Source organism: Saccostrea cucullata, unplaced genomic scaffold, assembly GCF_032062105.1.
Source record: "Saccostrea cucullata isolate Sc308-1 unplaced genomic scaffold, CSIRO_AGI_Scuc_v1 ctg599, whole genome shotgun sequence".
NCBI classification, from domain to species: domain Eukaryota; kingdom Metazoa; phylum Mollusca; class Bivalvia; order Ostreida; family Ostreidae; genus Saccostrea; species Saccostrea cuccullata.
Genome location: NW_026938938.1, coordinates 342,933 through 366,244, shown reverse-complemented (window position 1 = coordinate 366,244; position 23,312 = coordinate 342,933). Strand labels below are relative to the sequence as shown.

The 23,312-nt window shown below is 32.5% G+C and overlaps 2 protein-coding genes across 3 annotated transcripts in view; one reads left to right on the top strand and one right to left on the bottom strand.

The window, feature by feature from the left end:
* Window positions 1-23,312, top strand: part of LOC134251903 (uncharacterized) — a 280,050-nt gene that overhangs the window by 11,699 nt on the left and 245,039 nt on the right. The gene's annotated exons all lie outside the window — the stretch shown is intronic.
* Window positions 1-23,312, bottom strand: part of LOC134251884 (triple functional domain protein-like) — an 88,986-nt gene that overhangs the window by 3,512 nt on the left and 62,162 nt on the right. Inside the window, exons 36-50 of one of the 2 annotated variants that reach the window (XM_062734306.1) lie at window positions 19,642-19,821; window positions 17,692-17,769; window positions 15,021-15,148; window positions 13,369-13,435; window positions 12,987-13,090; window positions 12,703-12,772; window positions 12,433-12,522; window positions 12,182-12,274; window positions 9,852-9,980; window positions 8,700-8,897; window positions 8,242-8,419; window positions 8,083-8,119; window positions 5,591-5,966; window positions 589-800; window positions 229-358 (exon numbers count right to left, since the gene is read on the bottom strand). In XM_062734306.1, coding sequence (XP_062590290.1) covers window positions 229-358; window positions 589-800; window positions 5,591-5,966; window positions 8,083-8,119; window positions 8,242-8,419; window positions 8,700-8,897; window positions 9,852-9,980; window positions 12,182-12,274; window positions 12,433-12,522; window positions 12,703-12,772; window positions 12,987-13,090; window positions 13,369-13,435; window positions 15,021-15,148; window positions 17,692-17,769; window positions 19,642-19,821 — 2,070 coding nt within the window. Of the gene's footprint in view, window positions 1-228; window positions 359-588; window positions 801-2,833; window positions 5,967-8,082; window positions 8,120-8,241; window positions 8,420-8,699; window positions 8,898-9,851; window positions 9,981-12,181; window positions 12,275-12,432; window positions 12,523-12,702; window positions 12,773-12,986; window positions 13,091-13,368; window positions 13,436-15,020; window positions 15,149-17,691; window positions 17,770-19,641; window positions 19,822-23,312 lie in introns of those variants that run through there. The other variant, XM_062734307.1, reaches the window with a different exon arrangement.

Genomic DNA, 23,312 nt, shown 5'->3' with positions numbered 1-23,312 from the left:
CCCCGCTTTTGCGAATGCTTGGGGACATTAAATCTCCTTCGTCTGTCCGTCCTTCAAAAAAATTTAACATTGGTCATAACTTTTGAATGAGAAGAGATAGGACTTTCATATTTCACTTGATCCGTGATCTTGAAGTTTGATCTACTGAAAAAAAACGCTGATAACTTTGATAGAGAAGAGATATAGAGTTTTCGTGTTCTTTTCAGTCTTTTATGGTATACTACTCACTTTCTTTTCTCGTTCGTTGGCTCGGGGTAAAGTTTTACATTTCCTCTCAGGTTGAGGATTTGATTCAGGGACTTTTCTTTCAGGTCTCAACCCCTGCATTTTCATTTTGAATAGTTGCCAAGAACTTTTCCTGAAAGTGAAAAAAATCGAGCTTCACTGTGGAGAAAACTGCACACAGAAAAGGCTATTGTCCATTTATCGTCATATAAGTATATATATACATGTATTTCAATTTAAACAAGTTTCAAGGTTTCCATTTGTCAATTACTTAGTATCTTGTTTCTGAGAAGGGGGTCTATATTAGTTATTGGACATCACTCGTATAATGAAGATTTATTTTGATATGTTACGTTTCCTTACCGAAGACTGCTGTCGTCCTTTGGACCTATTGCCTGCATGGGTATCCAGCCCTCGGCAGCGGGGGAGTGCGTATTGGCGGGCCGGTATACCAGGAACATGCTCTGTTGGTTGGAACATACTACTTGGACAATTTCCCCACGTGACACTGAGATTTCATCCTCTTTGACCGCCAGGTAGTCATATAGAACCTTCCCAATATGTACCAGGTTTCCCTGATGCAGAATAAAAACATCTTATTGAAAATATGCAATACTATAAGTGCAATCTATACGTTAACATGAATTCCCCAAGAGAGATAACTCAACATTGATTGAACACTTTCTTTTAGGAAATCTTCATTAAGATGCAGTGATTCTTTTCATGGTTTACCTCGTATCACTGTATGTTTTTCTTTTACAGAATTACCATACATGTACAAGCAGAGAATACTTATTAGAGTGAGTTATCTCAAAATAAGCAAATGGACAGTGTCGACGATATTTATAAACGGGAGATCACTCCAAGTTAAAAATTGCAATTGTGAGATATTGCTAAAAATCAAATTTTATCCAAAAAAAATGTCTTCAAGATTTTAGGTACTAACCTTTCCAGTCTTTATTGTTTCTTCTATGTTTTTTTTTAAATATATCCAAAAGACTTCAAAATATCCATGCTAGCAACTGATGTAATTTAATGATGATTACCAGAAGTTTATACCATAATGATAATTTTTGACAGCTGATCTATATTTTTTATAAAATCATAATGTCAGTATCAGATTTCAGATCGTGTCCTGTTTACCATCAATGTAAATATAATCAGGGTGTGCATGTTATTGTCCATTAACAAATCACCCTGGTAATCAGGCCTTTGGTAAATGCTTGGAAGATTGAGGGCAAGCCTCGTATATACATAAGTAATCTCTAAATAAGCTTAATTTCATATACATGTACTAGTACACATACAGCATTAAAGCTTACTTACAGATTACTGGTATATGCAAAGGCTTCAAGCATATAATAAAATCTCATTAACTCCCACATTTTAATTAATTTATAAATTAAAAAAATATATATATTCTGTTGTCATTTTGTTGTTTGCCATTTGAGGGTATATAGTATTTGCCCTGCCCATCTGTTTGTCCACAAACACTTTTACCTTGTCCATAACTTTCAAGTGGATGGTAATGGCTTTCATATTTCACAAGTGTATTCCTTGTGACAATCACAATTACCTTTCTTTTGGTACCACCAAATTTTTAAATTGTGACCCATTTTAACCAAAAATGTCCTTACTTAACCATGGCAATAACTTTCGAATAGTTGGTACTAAGGCTTTCATACTTAAGATGTGTATTCACTGTGATAAGACCTTTCATTGGGTATAAAAATATTTGAGCTTCACCTTAGATATTGGCCCACTTTTAAAAAACTTTAATCTTGACAATAACTTTTTGAACCGTTTAATAGCACTAGGGTTTTTATACTGTATTTCACAGATGTATTCCTTTTGACAAGACCTTCCTTTTGTTACCAACAATTTTAACCTTAATCTCGACCTTGGAGTTTAGCTTTCATTTAAGAAAACTTCAACCCCACCATAAGCTGTCACAGGGGACATTATTAGCATTTTAAGAATAAGATTAAATGCATATAATAATTTTGTACCAGACCAAGATACCTTTTATTTCAGTAATGTTTATTCTATACATGTATAGACATTACATGAAAATCTGAACCCAGCTGTACAGTGTACACACTGATTGGGGAACTTATGAAAAATAGACCTTTTGTTTTCAAGACACTTAAAAGACTTCATAATCTATTTTGACCATAATTTCCCCATCCAAGTGGGATCTAACCTGTTCTTTGAAAGATTATCCTCATATCTCATTCAGAAAACTATGAATATAATATAAAAGCAATACATGTACATGACAGAAACCACTTGTTATCCTTTCTAGAAATTAATGTGAAGTACTATGAATCAAAGAGCATGAACAGCTGTTTAATTATCAATGAATTATCATTAAGATGAAACCCTTAGTTTCACAGACTAGAGAAAAAAATTATTAGTTGCATGCAAGAATTACAGCAACTTTTTGCATGCAAACTGTGCCCATGTTAGTTACAAATGGGGATGTTATGAAACATTCTGTTAATGTTAATACCTATAATACCTTCACATGTTGTCCTGGAATCACTTTTAAATTAAATCTAAACATCCCTATAATTTGCTGCTTCTGTTAAGAAATGGACAAAAGATGTTTTTCGTATGAGAACAATACTTTATTGTCAGCCAATGCAGAATGATATTCTGATAACAACAAAGCCTTTTGTAGCCATATAATCTACAAATGTTGTTCACCCATACACAAACACACACTTCCAATACAGCACCTCAGCATGTAGTATAAAAAGACCAAATTGAAATGTTTATACAATATTGTATCATGATATCTATTTTGATTTTTTTTTTTAGTGATGTCAACGAATAATCCACGATTCGACTATCAGTGGAATTGACCGATGATCAAATAATATAACAACATTCGAGTATTATTAATAAATAAATGCAATAAAAGAGTGATAATAAGATACTAGAGTTATCATTGATAAATGGAGAAACCATCGTTCATCAGAGACAGTCAAAAAGGTAAATTTCCATCATAAAACCATTGACTTTCCATGTAAATATAGAATGTACAGCTATAATAAGTGCTTCACTAATGTGTTAAATATTTTTTGTTACATGTAATTGTGGTTTAAGAAACAAAACATAAAGAATACCTTACTTCATTTATCCTCAAAATAAGAACTAAAGCAACTGTTTTGTAAATTCTGTTTTAACTTTTATAACAAATTGGAAGCAATCAATGAGTATAAGAATTGTAAAATTTCTATGCTGGTCTGTCTATTTTACAGGCAAGGTGCTGAAAGATCCATTTACATCCTCTGATAAATCTCCACTCAACACTATCACATATATATAGTATATATATAATAAATCAATAAGTTACACATGTATAGTGGTTTTCAACCACAGAATTTTCTTTCAATTTGAAAATGTTGAAATGTACATTGTTTGACTAAATATTTACTCTACTAACAATACCACAAAGCATTTTGAAATAACTGAAATGATCAAAACACATTTTGCAGAAAATATCAAAGATCAATTTATTACCTAAACTGTTTATTTTATGATTATAATTCATTTCCTTCATTTTTATATGGAAAGAATCTTTATAGCAGTATATGCCTTTAATACTAAATTAAAAAAAGAGGAATGTTACCATAGAAACATACATGAATGGTTGACTGCTTGAATAGCACTTATAAAATAGCATCACATCTAAGGTGAGCAGGGGCAGTGTAAACTGTTTCAATACTACAATATTAAAACAAAACATACAGCTGATTTTTCTACATACATAAATATGATATAACACATAATTCATAAAACAAGGACAACTTCAGCTGTTTTACATAAATACAAAGTTCTGTTAGCAGTGATATAATAGCTAAAAAGATAAAGATATAAAAGACTGAAGATCCAAACTTATTTGGCGACAGAGGAAATGTGGACTACCGAGTTTCACTTGTATATATAGGTTTACCACATGTAGAGAATACTGACAACTCTATAGACATCTGTACTAACATTTACACTGACTAGTATATCAGAAGTATAGGTAGATATTTCTAATCTAGCACTTTTAAAAAATCTTAGAAATATCATAATATTGCACACAATCAATAGATGAACCTTATCTTTTAAAAAGAAGTTACTATAAATACATTTGATTTTGTTCCATGATTTTAATTGATTCTTATTCTAATTTTTCTACACATAATCATGAAATGTTTTACAGACCATGTGTGACCTAGGCTGGTTATGATGTGCATTATAAACTTATGAAAAAAGTATTAGATGACAAGTGAAAATATTTTATCCCCAAATACTGTTCATAAAATAGTTTGTAATAACTATTGTCTCTGAATAGTTTGACAAACAGTCATAAATTGTTCATTTTCAGAACGTGGAGCAGTAGCATATAAGCTTGAGCAAGAATGTCAACAGATTTAAGGAATACTAAAAGACCTCGCATACTGAGCATGCAGACCGACTCATTATTCTGACAGTTTACAATTCATAATAAATTAATTCACATTATCACAGCCAATATCTATTCACACATTGTCTTTCACTTCTGTACTTTCACTTTGGATGTAGTTTCACTTTGATTGCCTGCTTTATCATTAAGATGTTTAAGTTGAATAATTACTAAAATTATACAACAATTTCCCCGAAACATAAATTCACAGCAAAGTTTGTGGTAATGCCTAGTTTATTATAGGAGAAGGAGACATCTTATTTCCTTGCTATATACTGATGCCAACCATCATTAAATACAGAATACTAAATGACAGGTTACTACACACCATATAAACATCAGTTTGTGGTTTTAATGTAAAGGTGTTCTAAAATGCACTGTGGCATTTTGTTCATTGTATACCAGATAATAGTGAACACAATATGACACATGGATTTCTTCTTTTGTTAGTATATGGGAATGAATGTTGTTACAAAGAAAAAAATATATATATAAGGGGGAGGTAAGTGTGCTTGACAGGAGTAACAATCACATGCCTGAGCAACGTGTGCTTTGCTGAAAAGGTGCACATTGTCCTATTTTGTTAACTGGAAATTTTTATCACCAGATCTGATGAATCGTAACCCTGAGATATAATAATTCATAGCTCTGTGCAGAATTCTCCCCTCCAGTTTCAAAAAAAAGGTTTTACGAGTCATAGTGATTGCAGGCAGATCTGATTAGGATTTTAGAACTTCACACAAAATGCATATTTTTGGTGTATATATATAAATATCTATGAATCTATCGTTAGAACTAATCACAGAGAGAATCCACATCACGTGCGAACTTGTCATCACAAAAATTAGGAACACTGGCTAGAAGCCTATCAGTGAATCATGATGCCTTCATATGCTGCTCACTTACCACAGGCTGCTGATCGTCCAGGCTGTTGACATGGTTACTAGAACCTTCAGAAGTCCTTGACCCACCAAGGTCATTGTTCTCAAGGTCTCCTGAATACATAGAGTCACTGTTTGATTTTTTATATTTGTGTCCTTCAGACTTCTTTGGTTTCGGGGAACTATCTCCTTTGTCGGATTTGGTGGGAGATTTTTGGGATGAGTCTTCTGTGAACTCCTCAAGTTCTGGTTTTGATGAAGGAGCTGGAATAGACTGAGATCTAACTGTGCTGTTGGGGGATCCCGCTGTCCCATTGGTTTTACTTTTAGGGTGAGGTTGAGAAATAGATTTGTGCAAGGAATAATCTTTGGAAGGGTTTGTCGAGATGTCAGGAGAAGACCTACAAAACAAGAGAAATATCATTCCAAGAAAAAAGTCACAAAACATTGTTTCTTTTGTATTTTTAACTGATTTAAAATCAGTTCTCTGCAATAATAAAAATATGTCGAACAAACATGCAGGAGTATACATGTTCATGATTTCTTAGGAACGCATACCAGAAAAAATCTAATTTTTTGTTTTTCAGATTTGCCAACAATTACCATAGCAATGAGATCCAAAAAAGTTTAATTTTGTAAATTTGGAAAATCATGACTTTTACAAGAAAAGGTTCCATAATAATTATTTTGATAATTAACTGCCTGCAAAAATTAAAATCCATGATTTTCTAAATTTAATATTTATAATAGACCCTTGATTTGCCAGAAATTAAAGCTGAAATAGATCATGTCTGAGAAGAAACAATAAATACATGTATTTTCAGATACAATTATTCTTCACTTGCATATATAATCCATATACAAAATCGTTTTTATTTAGGCAAGCAAACCAGACTTGGGTATGCTATACAGAAGAGAATTATTCTTTTTGAGTCATTTCTATTATTAAAATGCTCCCTTTTTGAAGCACCCATTTAAATGTCTAAGTGCTGAAAACCATAACAACTGAGAGACACCATGAAAGCAGAAGTCTTTGATGAGACTGTAGCTTTACTGGTGTGAATTAATAATAATCTGGATAAAAACTGCATATAAATTATATTTTCTTCTAAACGTCTTTTGAAAATATATATAAAAAAAATACTTCCTCCAATGAATCAAACTAAAAATATGTATGTTGCTCAATATGAAAAAATGTAGATATGAATGAATACTCCGTATAATATTTTCATGAACTAGATCATGAGTGCAAGATATCACTGTAGCACAGCATATATAATACTTTCCATGCAAAATTTTCTGATAAAGAAGAAATTCCAAATACAAAAAATTGAAAGTAAGGTACATTAATGTATGTCGTACAAATGGCATTTACTGATACACATGTGCTAAAATACTTCTGGAAATTTTATACTCTGATATAAATTGACAGGATTCTCAATTTCAAAGGGAATAAATCTCCTTAAAACAATAAATATATGGTTTAAATGTATAAACTGATTAACATATCATAATAAGCATTTCATATGATATTACAAGGTTTGTACTTTGTAGATAACAGAAAGTTCAATATCCAAATCTTTACCTGTAAGCCTGATGATCTGTTAATTCAATGAATTTACCAGCATATACATAATTTCTGTTAAAAATCCTAATGGTATTCAATACAATAACTTTGTACAGTGTATGAAGTCGGATGACAATACTCAATAATTTCTTTTAAATTACAGAAAACAAAAAAGCGTCTAGATAGATTAATTAAGCATTGAATTCATATTTTGGGATGTCTTCGGTCCTATAACACACCTGGTCGTGCCAACAAATTGAATCCAGGCATTAGTTACAAAAGATAAATGAAAAATCTATATAAAAAAAAAGATCATAAATGTTGTTCTATTTGGGAAATGCATCATTAGTGGTGATGGAGAATTTTTAATCTAGATTAAGTTACAAATTCAATTTAACAAGAGTAACTGACACCCCCCCCCCCCCACATCTGAGTGATATTTACAGAGAACTGATCTTAACAAGAAAAATCTATATGTGGCTAAAAAAGCAGGATTGGTTTATACATGTACATAAATGTGTGTTTGCTATTTTGGAAGAAATTTTTAAAGAATTTTCATCATTTCTAGTAAAACTTTGGTGATGGAGAATTTTTACACTACCTGAGGATGCTTCCATATAAATATGATCAATTATGGCTTTGTTGTTCTTATTTTTAAAGAATTTTCCTATACATCACTTGTAAAACTTTGGTCGGCCATTTTGGCCCCGCCCTAGTTACAAACTTCAATTTCATCTTTCCTGGCACAGTGGTTCTTGAGAAGAAGATTTTTAAAACATGCCACCAAATTTTCATTAATTCCCAATTATCTCCCCCTTGAATGAGGGCCCCCCACATCCCCTTTACCCAAGGATACTTTGTGGCAAGTTTGGTTGATTTGGTTCTTGAGAGACAGACAGATGGACAGATCTTAAAAAAAAAGTATTGAACTTAAGTTTATGTGTACTTACAAATCTGTTGACTGCATTTTTGTAGGATTAGTAATAGCTGCAAAATAATTAAAGGGTACAAATAAAATTTTAATTTTTAATTATTGAAATAAAATTCTCAAGTAATGAACAATAAATATGATGTTAAAATGCTCTAGCCTTTCAGGCAAGTAATATTACCCATAGTGAAGAAGCCCTGCATATCTAATATGGACTTGAGACTCGAGACCCAGTTGTTTTTGACTTCTTCGTTAGGACATTGAATGAGGTATTTAGCATCAGAGCCGGGAGACCGATCGGTCAGCATGAACCGGAGCGCTTCATCCGGTACATTAGGCTCCATCATCATCTGGTTTGTCTGAAAGGAACAGTTTGAAATGACTGTAAAGTTTTAAATATTACAGTTGCATCAAATGTGCAATACAAACATAAATTTTAAAGTCAAATGAATATCTGAATTCTGCTAAATTCATTCTTTAATCATCCTAAATAGCTTTCCTGAAAAATGGGGGTTTTTTGTGTTTGGCATATGAATACATATACTCTAAATACTGTATAACCTACAAGAATATCTTACATGTCAATATATAAATACATGTACTTGATTATAAATAACATGATCATCACTTTCATTTTACCTTTATACTGTTTTTGTAAATGTAGTTAGCATTAGAGAAATTTCCTTTCTTCCGTTCAATCTTTTCACTAAATATTGTGATCTGATCAAACAAAAACACATGTCTCTCTTTGAACTTGTGGTCTGTTTTATTCTTTTCCACCTCCGCTACCATAAGTGTGTCCTGTAAGAGTAGCTTCCCTTGAGCTGTAATTCTTCCCTACAATTAAAAACATTTCAATGCTCAAGTGCAAAATGCTTAAAACATATGTATTTGAAAAAGGTTTGCTTTGATACTCCCATTATCATCTATTTTTATTAAGTAGGTATTAGTGGTAATTTAAAGTTATCATACCATGGGTGTTTTATTTTAATTACTATCAATTAAGTTCTCTATTTCCCCTCATTCATTATACATATTTCAAACAGCTGGAGCACATTTACTCTGATGAAAAAATGCAGGCACTTGACATTATAAACATCTTGTCTCACAATTCAATTCACCTTTACCTTCCATATTTTATTTTTTAGACAAGAATTTTTTTGAATTGATAAGAAATGTTAGCAATGTAAATTGCCTGTGTAGGAATGCAGAATTCAGTTAATTAGAGTGAAAATAAAGTATAGCTAAACTTTTTATTATTTACATTTACTTAACGATTCTAGATATTAGCCAAATTTCTCCCCAGAAAATGTATAATAAAAAAAATCCAAATGTTTTTTCAATTGTCTGCTTTTTTAAGTTCTTATAAAAACATAAAAGCATGCAATTTTAATACTATGTACCACAGACATGGGGACATTTTTCGCTTATATTAGTAAATTCTTTTCACAAATGATACAATGAAGCTTAGACATGAAGGTCATTTCAATCTAGGCCCTATGTACTTTATTACAGCATTACTGTGAAATCATTGAGTTTAATGGGGCCCAGTGGGTTTAATTTTTATTGTTTTCAACCTATGAAGAGACCTATAATTTCATGTTACTAGTATCCAAAAAATTTTAAATACATTTTTTTTTACACATCTGCTCAATATTTTCCCAACCACAAAACAGTAGATGTAACAGGCTAGTACTCCATTATTTTTTTCTTGCGCACTCAGCACCAATAACCCTCATGCCAAGATTCCAATGTTTACATTATTCTTATTGTACAATGACTGAGTCTTACATCAAAGCCCTGAAGTCTTCCCACTTGCATCATGTCGTTGGCAGCTTTTGGGATCACATGCATCACATGGAGAGCTTTTTTAAGTGAATCTGTTGATTCCCCAGCTCTATCTGTGTATTTGAGTATGTCCTGAAATATCACAGTTGTTGAAGTTATACGAACTGCCAAAAATAGCTAGGTCCTTGTCATGATAATTCAATTTTATATTGATTTCTTGACTATTACAAAGGGTTTAAACCATTATCATTTTGTCCAAAAAAAATTAATGTAAAATATATATGATAATTAACAATAGTGTTCTATATAGTTAAAGAAGAGGCTCACAGGCCTTACAGGTCACGTGAGTATCATGTAACAGCCACCATTTGATCACCCCTTCCCACAGGAACCACTGACCCTGAGGCCACATATTTCAAAATTTTGGAAATTTTATCATATATTTTATTCATAAATGGTTGATTAAAACCAAAAAGCAGATTTCAAAGCATTAAATTATCTTAAGAGTAAGTACCCCCCACCCCTACCCCTGAGCCAGGGGCACTGAAATTAATCATTTTGGAAGAGGCATGTTTCTTCATCATAAGTATGTACTTAGATCATTGGCACAATACCCAGGAGCAGAGAAGAAAATTTTTAAAGAATTCATGCATTTTCACTAAAAAATCATTAGAGCCCCACCCTAATACCCAGACCCCCTGACCCACGGGCCCTGAAATTCGCAAATTGGGAAGCAGCATCCTTCCTCGTCATAACTATGTACCGGTATATAGTTTATTGGATTAATACCCAGGAGCAGAGAAGAAGACTTTTAAAGAATTTATGCATTTTCACTATATAAACAATACAGCCCCGCCCCAACACCAAAACCCCTGACCCTGGGGCCATAAAATTCACAATTTTGGAAGAGACACTCTTGTTTAACATAATCATGTACTTGGTAATCTATATTGATACCCAGAAGCAGAGAAGATTTTTAAAGAATAAATGTATTTTCACTATATTAACAATACAGCCCCAACCTAACACCAGAACCCCCAACCCAGGGGTGATGAAATTCACAATTTTGAAAGAGACATTCTTGCTCATCATAATTTTGTACTTGGTTAGTTTATTTATTACCCAGGAACAGAGAAGAAGATTTTCAAAGAATTTATGCATGTTCAATAGAGCCCCGCCCTAACACCAGAACCCCTGACCCTGGGGCCATAAAATTCACAATTTTGGAAGAGGCACTCTTGGTCATTATAACTTTTTGTTATACCCTTATAAATAGCTTTCTATATATTTACTACCAATAAAAAGTCCAACAAAAGAAATGTTTATTACATCGGTCTAACAATTTCACTGTTGACTGGCCTGCCGGTCCAACATAAGAATTGTTAGACCGCAACATCACTGCTACGTCACAAGTAATTAATCATCGTTCAATATTGGCAACACAGAAATAGCCGAAGTTAAGAGCTGTAAGAGTTGTTGCTACTAGCAAGGAAGAAGGGAAGAGTATGTGTTTTGTGATAAATAGTTTTTGTGATATAATAAAAATATAATTAATTTTGTTCTTTCTCAGCTATTGTTTCATATTTACTGATTAAGCCATATAAAGTAATGTTAATAAAGTGTGTATGGATTAAATTTTAAGTGAGCACTGGAGGATATAACAAAACAGTTATAGACTGGGTTCAGGCAACATATGATTTGTTGGACCTGAAGGTGAAAATGTTGCCCTTGGCCTGCGGCCTCGGGCAACATTTTTACCTTCAGGTCCAACAAATCATATGTTGCCCTCCTACCCAGTCAATAACTGTATAGTACTTAGTTAGTTTGTTTAATAACCATGAGCAGAGGAGAAGATTTTCAAAAAAATAATGCATTTTCACTATATAATCTATATAGCCCCACCCCAACTTTAGAACCCCTGACCCTGGGGCCATGAATTTCACAATTTTGGTAGTGGACTCAATACTGATTACAATCATGCCAACAGTTAAACTGCTTGATGTTCAGGAGTAAAGAAGAAGATTTTTAAAGATTGCATTAATGGTGGTTTTGGCCCCACCCCTCAGGCCCCAGGGGGGCAAGGACCCTGAATTTCACAACTTTTGTTCCCCTTTACCCATAGATGTTATTTGCCAAAAGTGGTTGAAATTGGCTCAGTGGTTCTGGAGAAAAAGCTGAAAATGTTCAGAAGTTTAAGACCGATTGACAACGAACGGCAACGGGCGAAAACAGATAGCAATAGGTCACCAAAAAAATCCTTGAAAGTGTAGTATTTCACAAATATTTACATGTATGATCACATACGCAAAAAAATAATCTCAAAACCAATTTACCTTGAGCAAGAGTTGATATTTCATAATTCTTTGGACTGGTTTGATGAGAAGATCTGACAGCTGTAGCCGATGTTTTAACTTCTGTCTGACCTCCTGAAATCAATCATACATTCTTATCACAAACACGTTTAAAAATGAAAGGGGGGAAAACATCATTTTACATCCAAAAATTCATCATTTTCAAGATATCTCTTAACATATTTGCTAACTGAATCTTATTTAAGTTTCTAATTTTCCAGCATAATACATACCTCAAAATATGTGTCATTATACTCTGCCACAATAAACTCTGATTTGGGTTTATTTTCGCAGTATTTAACATACATGTGCAGCCGCCGTTCCTAAAAATAAATTGATTGTTAATATCGTCTTTATGTTCCATGTCCAGCTGATGACCCGGGGATTTACATCATAAAACTTGAGATACATTTTCCAGTAATTCAATGTCATTTTCAATGATAGACTCATCTGTTACAGAAAACCAGGGTATACATGATATACATGTATTTCATTTTACTTACATATCTTGTAAAAAGTGTTCCTAATTTCTGTGCATCGTCAACACACTTTTCCACTTCTTTGCAAAATGTTCTAAAACAAAACAAAATGAACACCATTAGTTTAAAACTTTCTTCTCCAACTCTGATTTAATAATACAAATGTATACTTATTTCTAAAACTTATTCATGCATGTATTCATGCACTTAATTTCACACCAGATTCTATTAACGTAGATCAAGCAAACTTCAGTTTCCTTGTATTTTTGCTCTATCCCACAGAAAATGAAAGGGGTTAAGAAACTTACTCTTTGTGCCATTCATATATCTGGTGAATATTTCCAAACACAATTTTGTCTTTGCCCTCCATATCAGGGGGGATGGGGTTTTCTTTCATGTATTTCATATATCCCTGAAATATTTTAAAAAAAAAATTAAATTAAAAATTAAAAAAAAAATTTTCCATCTACACCAATTAAAATATAAATTTCCAAATTTTTAGCAGTATGCAAGATTCTTTTCAAGATTTTCTTGATCAAAATATCATTTGCTGAATCAGTAATCAACACATTACTTTTATATGTACGAGAATTATGATCAACACATTTTTATATGTACGAGAATTAATTAAAGGATTTTACTTGTACATGTGTACACAGAAGCTAAGTGTAAATATAGGCTGATACTCACATCTACCACCAGACCCAGGTCTTTGACATAGTCATTTTCTGTGTCTAATAATTCCTGCATCACAAATCTGTAAGTATCAAGTAATTAGAGAATAAATATACTGGGACCTATAAGCTTTCTAACTGTTCTTCTTATTAAATAAAATATGCATCTGTTTCTTATATATCTAGGACTGTATTGGTTAGTGTTTTCCTTTGGCTGGGGAACTAAAAGATAAGAAATATATTAACATTTTGTTTAATAATGTTGTTAATTAACCAAGTAAAGAAATATAATGTCTTAAACTAAAAATTATCGTGAATGGACAAAAATTACTCCTAAATTTTCAATGCTATATAAATTACAGTAATATTAATTTTCCTGTACAAAAAATAATTCTAGCTTTTTTTCAATTTACTGAATATGTGAAGGCAACTATTACAAATTTCATCTTCCAAGCAAGTTTTACCAATTTCTTCTCTGTCAAAATATCTGATAAGCAATGAAATAAAAAATCTACATTAATCTAGTCAAGGTTTTCCCTGGATGCTTTCTCTTGGTTACATAACACATATCAATCTCTGTCAGGGTATTTACACCAGGTTTTATTATCAATCTAAACCCATAAAATTACAGGGAAATCTGGCAATTAAAGTACTCAAAGTAAACAACCATTTCCCCCTTTAACCTGGCATTAAAACATTTGAACATTGGAGGAAAGTACTCCACAGTGCCCTTCCTTCTGAAAGTCTCTCTAGTTGGTTTTAGTTCTTAATTTCTAATGAAAAAAATCAAGGAACTTGCTATAAACAAATCAATAGAAAAAGTAAATATTTAAAATAAACACCATCTATAAATGGATGGGAGAAAATTTGATAGATTTGAATGCACTTCTTTTAGTTTAAATGATGTTTAGGTCATTTCATTTTTTGCAGATAAACTTTCTGGTTTCAAGTCTGATTTGCATGGTATAAAACACATGATGCATTAATTTCTGTGTGTCTAGGATGTGAAGGCTCATTAAAACTTAAAATGAAACAAGGATGTAGAATACTAGAAAAAAAAACACCAACTGTCAGATGGTATACACTGTATCATCTTCAAACTAAAGACTTTATAGGAAGCAACATTAAAATTTTTTTTTCAGAAATGCTAACAACTAGCAATAAAAATCATCCATGTAAAGTTATCAGCTGATCTCATCAATGTAGCATTTGATTATACCCTGTGTCTAAAGAACCTACAAGTAGGTGGGTTTTTGACTGACAACTCCTGCTAATGAATCGACACATCTTTCAAATGAAATGCTATTCTTTCAATTCCTCGTTTAATGATCAATTCTAACCATAGCATCTAGTACTTAATATTTATATAGGCTACTAATTTATTTACATTATTTAAGCCCCATATGCTAATTAGATAATTCACTACAAATCCCAAATCAAAGAAATAGTTAAATTTAACTTATTTAGAGCTTTAAAAATTACTGCTTTAGTAAGTATTACATGTAAAACAACCACACTGTATATATTGTTTACTACATTTCCATGGCTGTATTTTTTAGTATCATGTACTGTGTAACACAGTTTAACATGCCTCATTAATACTGAGGTTGATTGAGAGTTCTGTACCGTCACTGATCAATCCTACAGTGATTGATATCGACAGCGTACCTGCGTTTCGTGACATTCTTTTCTTTCTCTGCCTCCTGGTTTGACTCAGTCGTCTCCCCTTCTCCTCCCCCTCCTAATTCCGAGGAATCCTGTCCCCCCAGGTCCTCTTTGTCACCATTGTTAATATCCTACAACACATACACAAAAATTGTAAAATATATTTTACAAAAAATATAAATAAAGGTAGATGAAGCATTATATACTAAATAAACAGCTATTAATAGGTAATATATATTCCCATATTATACGTTCATAGGAAAAATATGGTTAACATATAATGATATAAATACTAGACTAGTTTAATTCTGATTTTATCTGCTTCATTTCTTTAATTAATCACCGGTTGTTTGTGAACATAAAAAAAATATGAAGTCATTCAATAGAGAAAAACGAATGTTTGGACTCATGTCAAAAGTAAGTATTACAGAATAGACAAAATAGATTTAGTTTCTTTGAATGCAGCTTCATAAATTATACTTCCGAATTTCAGAGAATTAAAATTAATTTAGCAAATTTGCTGGAATCCTGGTATAAGCCCCCCCCTTTTTTCAACAAAATGAACACTTGCTTTTTCTGTACACTAATTTAGTAATTAATCAAAGTACTCAGAAGTACAGAGAGCCGGGCTCATTTACAGAGTAGAATGCATTTCTTACATCAATCACGTTTATATTCTGTTGAAAAAATTATTTTTAAACTATCAATATAAATGATAAGACACTGATAGTGAGTTTTTTCAATCCTAATACCATGGTCCGATTTTGTCAGAATCAGAATTAATCTGGTATCAATGTAAACAAACAGGCCAGTCTGGTTCCCTTTTGCTTTGCCTCGTATGTGTAGAGAACTAATAACACTGATTATCAAAAATCCTTGCTTGAACTATGTTCTTTGACTTAGGACTGAAGTTTTCAAAGTCATTACTACTAATGTTTATTTATATAGATAAAAACTTTGTTTTATTTTTGTTGCTTTATTTAGCGTTTGTAATATCTCAAAAGCGGTTGAGAGTAAGAACTATATTTTTGCATGTAACTTTAAAATACTTGTTAAATATACAATTGCTCTTTGTAAGAAGTCATGTAGTAAAATATACATTCTCTGTGAAGTCATGTAGCACTGGGCTAAAGCAGCATGAAAACCTTCCTAGCTTGATTGGCATGTCTGTTTTACTGGCCCTTGTTGACAAGCCAAGATAGCTGCCAATGATATGCGAAGACACCTATCAACTGACTTACATAAGAAGGTTGTACAAACAACCTCTATGTATCCATTAGCACAAGATTTTTACTGAACACCCTATATCACAGTTTACTTTGGCTACAATGCAATGATTGAGGTATACTAGCAAAAAGAGACCTGTTTTACTTCTGGTTTTCTTCACACAAATAGAATACCTGCAGTTTGGGTTAATTAGCAATTTGAAAAGTAGAACTCGGCAACATAGGAAAAGTTCATAAAAAGATTCATGGAGATGTTTGTGAGTAACGTATATAACATATAACGGTTTCCACCCTCAAATCCTGATGCTCATAGTTTTCATTCCTGTACATGCCAGCATTGAACAACATTAGGCACTTAGAAGAATACAAAAGCACATGTACATAAAATGCATGGAATGAATGTCAACAATCTACAGATTCCTTTTTTTTTTTTCCAATTGAAGAGCAGTGCAGTCAGAAATAGTGCATCATCTTGGTTTATATATAAACAAATTGGCTGACATTCCATTAGACATATTAGAAGGATGATTAATAACATCCCCCTATCATAGCACAGGGAGAATAAAGGCATGTTCTATTGTGTCTGCAGCTGATACCAGGCTTGATCAATAGGGAAGAATATGCATACTTTGTTTTCAAAAACTAACAGATGAAAGACTGTCTGCTTTGTCAATATCATAACTGGGGCTTCAAAACAACACTGTGTTGGAAATTTATTTTAGGTTCTTTATGAGAATGTGTAATTTTTCAGAGGCTGTATATACGACTCTCTTCCCTCTCTGATATAATCAGCAGCCATTTGAATGTCAAATGAAGGTCAGAGTATAATGAAATGGAAACTTTTCGGTCTCTAAATATTCTGTGCTCTACTGCCAAAATTTGTTCTTTAAAAATTTTAGGGGATAAAAAGAAGCTAAAGACAAAAGATTGGATTCATTCCAGCAGAATATACTTAGGTATTTATGACAAAAAATTTCATATTGGATGAGTTGTGAAAGGAATGCATGTGGTCATGGGTTACAATACAACATATATTTGCTGATTTAAAATAAAAGTGGAATTCATACAACTGACCTAAAATTCCTTTCATATCATCTCTTAAATCCTGAGAAGTTACAAACTGGTACCTGCAGACACAGATCCAGGAATTGAAGTGGGGGAGGGGGCGCCCAAAGAAGCTTGTGGGTTCTCAAGATTTGAACAATTGTAGGGGAAAAAAAATGAGGTCTACTGAGTAGAAATTTTTAAAATTTTCTCAATGAAACATATGCTTTGACAATTTTAGAGAATGCACGCCAGGTGCATCCCCCTACCTTTTAAATCTGCCACAGGGAACCAACTGAGAGGAGATTTTAGTTTTCCTAGCCTATATATAAATTTTTAATCACAGATCACTGATTTCTATACTACTAAAAACAGCAGATGATAAAATTCAAATATTATCTTACCATATCTTTAAACATTTTCTCCATGGTAGCCGCTGAGGCTGGTCCAATAGAAGCAGGATTTCCTTCTGTAATCAAAGGCTGCAAGAACAAAGAACAATGCTATGTTTAAAAAAACATGAACCCTTTCCCCTCTTCTTGGAAATTTTGACAGTCTTTTTATTTGTTTGGTATGGTATTTCTTTATTCATGACACAGATGTTTTAATTGCAAAAATCAATCATTCACCTATATACAAGTGTCAAATATTTCACAGTCAATTCTCTAAAAAACATCATCAAACAGGACACCTTGAAATGATAAATTTACAACAAAAGTAATAGTTAAATGAAAAACTACAGGACATTTAACCAATATTTGATCTCTTCCAATTGTTCAGTAATTCTAATGGATTTAATTGTTTTCCCTCACTGCTCAGTGGCTAGATATCTATATGGGTTTTAAAATGGTGGCCTCTCCATGTGCATGAAAAATTCTTGAGAGGGACATATTACACAACAAACAAACACATTAAATTAATTCCTTCTTGTTTTCATGTAAAGCTTTGATCCCTAATTGTAGTCTCATTACCCCACCCCTTTTTTTTCTTTTATATATGACTAGTCATGGCCTAGCTGTTCATGAATAGAACATTTGTATTGACTTTTAAGACAAATAGATAAGATCACTTTGGGTCAGGAAGCTAAAATGGGATATAAGAAATCAAGAATGATATGAGAAAAAAAGAAGACTTTTCTCAGACCTTCATCTAGAAAATAAGGCACCATATCAATGATAATGATGTATTATCTTTTTTCCCTATGCTTATTTTAACCTAGGGGTATTATAAACAGACACAAGACAATGTTATGTGAAATGTTGCATTGACCAGAACATCAACAGATGCCTTGTGAAACATCTGGAACTTTTCCTTCACCTCATCTCTACACATTTACAGACACCTGGGATGGTTATTCCAGATTATCCAAAGGATCTTCTTTCAGGGAATCTTATGACAACACATTTTGACTTTGTTGTGTTGTCTACAGAGTATAGCCACACTTTGGGATCACTTTGCCGAGTGTCTGTCTGTCTGTCATACCATTATATTTTGAGAACTGTTAGAGGTAGAGATTTGGTATTTTGTTCATGGACTTCTTGGAAAAATATACCATGTTTACTAAACTTGTAACCTTTGAACTTGACCTTTGACATACATTTTGTAATATACCATGTAGATATTCTCTTCTACTTTTGTCAGTTATGACTGTGCATTTTAAAATGCTCCAAAGCATCAATTGAACATAACTTCTAAATTTTAAGAGTTAGGGCTTTAATAATTAGAATATTTATTAAATGAATTTAAAACATTGTACTTTTAAAGGTAACAGGAATTTTCTCAACAAAAAATTACCAGACTTCTTTTCAAAGTATTTATATGCAAGGAATTTACAATATAAATCTTGAATGGATTCATTTAAAAAGTTATGTTGAGTGGGAAATCATGACACTCTCCTTCAAAATTCTTTGCACCATTACTGTACAATGAAAATGATTTACCACAAGCATGCTACTTTAAGTATTTGTAGAGTACAATTTCTAATGCAAGATTTTGCAAGGATTACATGTACTGATTGCAATCTGTGGGTTTTCTATTTCATATATTTATTTTCTCACAGGTAAAGAACTACTCAGTAGTGCACTATCTTTACCAGGAAGGACCAAAGTTTGTACAAAAAAACATGCCATACTTAAACATAACTTAGTAGATCTGATCAAATGACATATGATAAATCAATAAATCTGTCTGTATCTAGGTTGACAAAAAATACAAGATTGTTATTTAAATAATCTCTGTTCCACATTTAAACCTTTCTTGCCGCAAAAATTAAATATGTAGCAATACCAGCTGTCACAAAGTCAATGACATAAAAGACTTTAAAATGTTTTAGATTCAATTAAAACATTACTCACATGTGAATCAAATGGCTGCATTGGTGGAGGCATTGCGATTTCTTCTGTATCGTCTGGGGACCTGTCCGCTTCTGCTTCCATTGAAGTATCTGGGGATACATTGGCTTTGAGGGGTAGGGGTCTTGTAGCCTGAGTGGGGACAGCATTAGTGGCCGTTATCACTTCCTGTTCTCCCTGTTCCTAAAATACACAAGACAGAAAATGTCATACAAGTATTTCCAACAAAACACAACATTTGTTGTCAAGAAAGAAAATGCCATACAAGTATTCTAACAAAAACAACTTTTGTTGTCAAGAAAGAAAATGTCAACAAGTATTCCAACCAAACACGACCTTTGTTAATGTCAACACAGAAAATGCCATACAGGTAATCTAATCAAACACAACCTAGGTTGTCAAGAAAGAAGATGTCATACAAGTATTCAAACCAAACACAACTATTGTTGTCAAAAAAAGAATTGTTATTCAATAAAACTATTCCAACCAAACACAACGTTTGTTGTCAAGAAAGAAAATACCATAAAAGTATTCCAACCAAACACAATCTTTGTGTTGTCAAGAAAGAAAATACCATACAAGTATTCCAACCAAACACAATCTTTGTGTTGTCAAGAAAGAAAATGCCATACAAGTATTCCAACCAAACACAATCTTTGTGTTGTCAAGAAAGAAAATGCCATACAAGTACTCCAACCAAACACAACCTTTGTTGTCAATATAGAAAATGTCATACAAGTATTCTAACAAAAGACAACCTATGTTTAGGTGCAAATGCTACCACATGATAGATGTTGCTTTAATAAATAATCATTTAATTCAATTATACTTTAATTACTTCACTCTTCTCTACTCTGCAGATTTCTTTCTGAAATTAAGATAAAAGCTACAATTCAAGTTATATTGTGCTTAAATGCCATAAAAGATTAAAAAATGTCAACTCTCAACAATTGTACCAGGCTATATAATAAAGCAGTGCCTATATACTGTTCATTAGTGACCACACAATATGAACCTCTGATTTTTGAAATGGGTACAAGGAAAATACAAACACAAGTAAATAAAGTTATCTGAAAGGTGAAAACATTGTCATTTTTTGGATATGTGGAGAAAGGCAAATGATAGCAATGAACTCCACAACCTTCAAGTCAATTTGTTCATATACAGTACAAAAAAAAAAAGCCATCAATTTGAAAAAAAAAATAAATAAATAAATCTACTCTAAAGTGATACATCAGGTTTTTGTGCATTTCTAAATGAGCAGGTTTTGTGTAGGAACAATTTCTTTGGACAATTGAATATTTTCATCCTTTATTTCAAAAGAAAATTACATAACTCTAAAGTGTATAAGTTATGTTAATCGATTAACCAAAGCTAAACATCTACATTAAATTCCCAGCTTTATGTCTGCCTGAAGTAGTTAGATTCATTTATCACACTGCATTTGAATTAGTCTTTACATCAGCTGGGTTAATGAATGTGCAAATTTTTACCTTGACTTTAAAGCTTATAGGTGTGATAGGACCATCTGCATTAGTCTACATAAAACACAAATAGCATATATAATTAGGACATTATATCCAGTACATTTATCAAATAATGACCTCTCCAGAACTGCCTGTGATGATTTAGTTGGTCACAATCAATACCTATAAAGTTAACTCAGGGAACAATGGAATTTATCCTCATCTATTAAACACCATGGATCAAATATTTCAAAGATGTTGTTATAAATCAAGGGAAGCAAAAACCCCAATCATTGTATCTGTATTAATTAATATGAAAAGGACAACTAAATTCAATACATGTAATCTCATTGAGGGGGACCATATGACTTTGATAACTTCTTAATTTGTTGTGTTTTGAAGGCCCTATTCTCAGACTTTTTCATTATTAAATAGGTTATTGGCATTCTACTGATATCCTACATTGTTTAACCTTGTAAAATCCCTACCTAAAACCATTTTTTTATAGGAGGAAGAAAACAGATTTGTAAATCAATATTGAAAGAATCATAATGCATTTGTTGTTATTGCCTAACATGAAATTCCTTCAAGCAGAATCTATCACATAGCACCAAACCTTGAGTTGGTCAACCAAAAATTCATGAATAATAGATTAACAGTAGTCTGCACAGACTAACTCTTATGAAAAATCACAGGGTACCAGTGTATGTGTTTGTGAATAAGGGAAGTGAGGTGCATGGTTATTACAGGTCCATTTAAAAAAATTCATTGAAGAGAATACTCTGATCATAATAAATGATATTACAATTTGACAGTGAAGTATATGCTTTAAAATTTATCTTGTTTAGATTTTCAAGGCATTTGCACATCACTATCAGAACATCGAGTGGACAAACATCATGAACATTTTAAGAATTCTCACGATTTTTGTAGGAAAGCCCAATTGTTGCCCTGACCGGACACAAAGTCAAAGACCTGTTTATTCACCGACACATTTTTCTACTAGGTATTATCAGGGAACTTGTTATCTAAGTTATGACATATATGCAAAACATTTTTTGAAGAAAAAAAGAAAACTTTCCATTGAAAATCAAAATATTTTTCATTATGCCAAAAACTTTGACACCTTTCAAACAGAATAAGGCCATATAATACCTACGTTAGGTGTGAAGTTCATTTGATACTTGTTGCTCTGTTTTCGTTGGCAGGGACAGAGAAGATGAAGAATCTGAACTATTGCTGTGTTGTTCTCCATTGCTAGTCTCTCTCTCTTTACTAGTATGTTTAATTAAGACCATATACAGTGATACACAACACCTATTCCCAGATTCAAAATATCAATACTCCATTATTCAATGCTAGTCTCCATGACAGTGTCATAAATTCCTCTTCATTATTGAAAATACAGTCTCCCCGATTTGTACTTAATCTATGTCCATGTTGACTGCGACTTGTAACAAGCAGCTTAAATAACACAAGTAGGTCCCACTTCCTAAACGTTAACACTGGGTAGGAAGATGAATCACTGTCAAATTTACTCCACTAACAGTCGTACATGCAATCTGCAGCGCAACACTAAAACCATAACGTTGTTCACCTTTATAGAGAAGACAAAAAAGTCTTTCCATTAGACAATGTACATTATGAGCCCATCACCCTGAATTGTTTAATTAACCCTGTCCTTGTGACGACAACAAAAGATTAAATCATATTCCAGCCAACCTTTAAATGGGTTAATGACAGGAACTCCAGGTATAGCATGACCTTCACCATCGACAGAGATAATATAAAAGTACCCCAGTCACAGCATTACTCTGTCTCCAAATATAGTCAGAACACTACACCCCGACAGTGCCAGTCATCAATCTAGTGTTTCACGGTCAAATATTCACACAATTTTCCTCTATAATTCTCTTTTAAACACAAAAATCATTTGGCATCAAATTCTACATTTTTGGTATGCCAGTTGAACCTTGTGATTTGCTAATCTATATCCATTCTTGAACACACACGTCATTTCGTCACCATTGTCTATTGATCAGTGAAGCTGTTTTCTTACAATTCATTCTAATATCACAGCGACAAATCTATTTAAATAAACTCAGGTATACAGCCTCAATAGCATATGGCATTCAAATGCTGCATTGGTAAACTACCCCCAGTAAAAATCAAATAAGGAATAACACACATGGAGGAAAAGCAAATGAG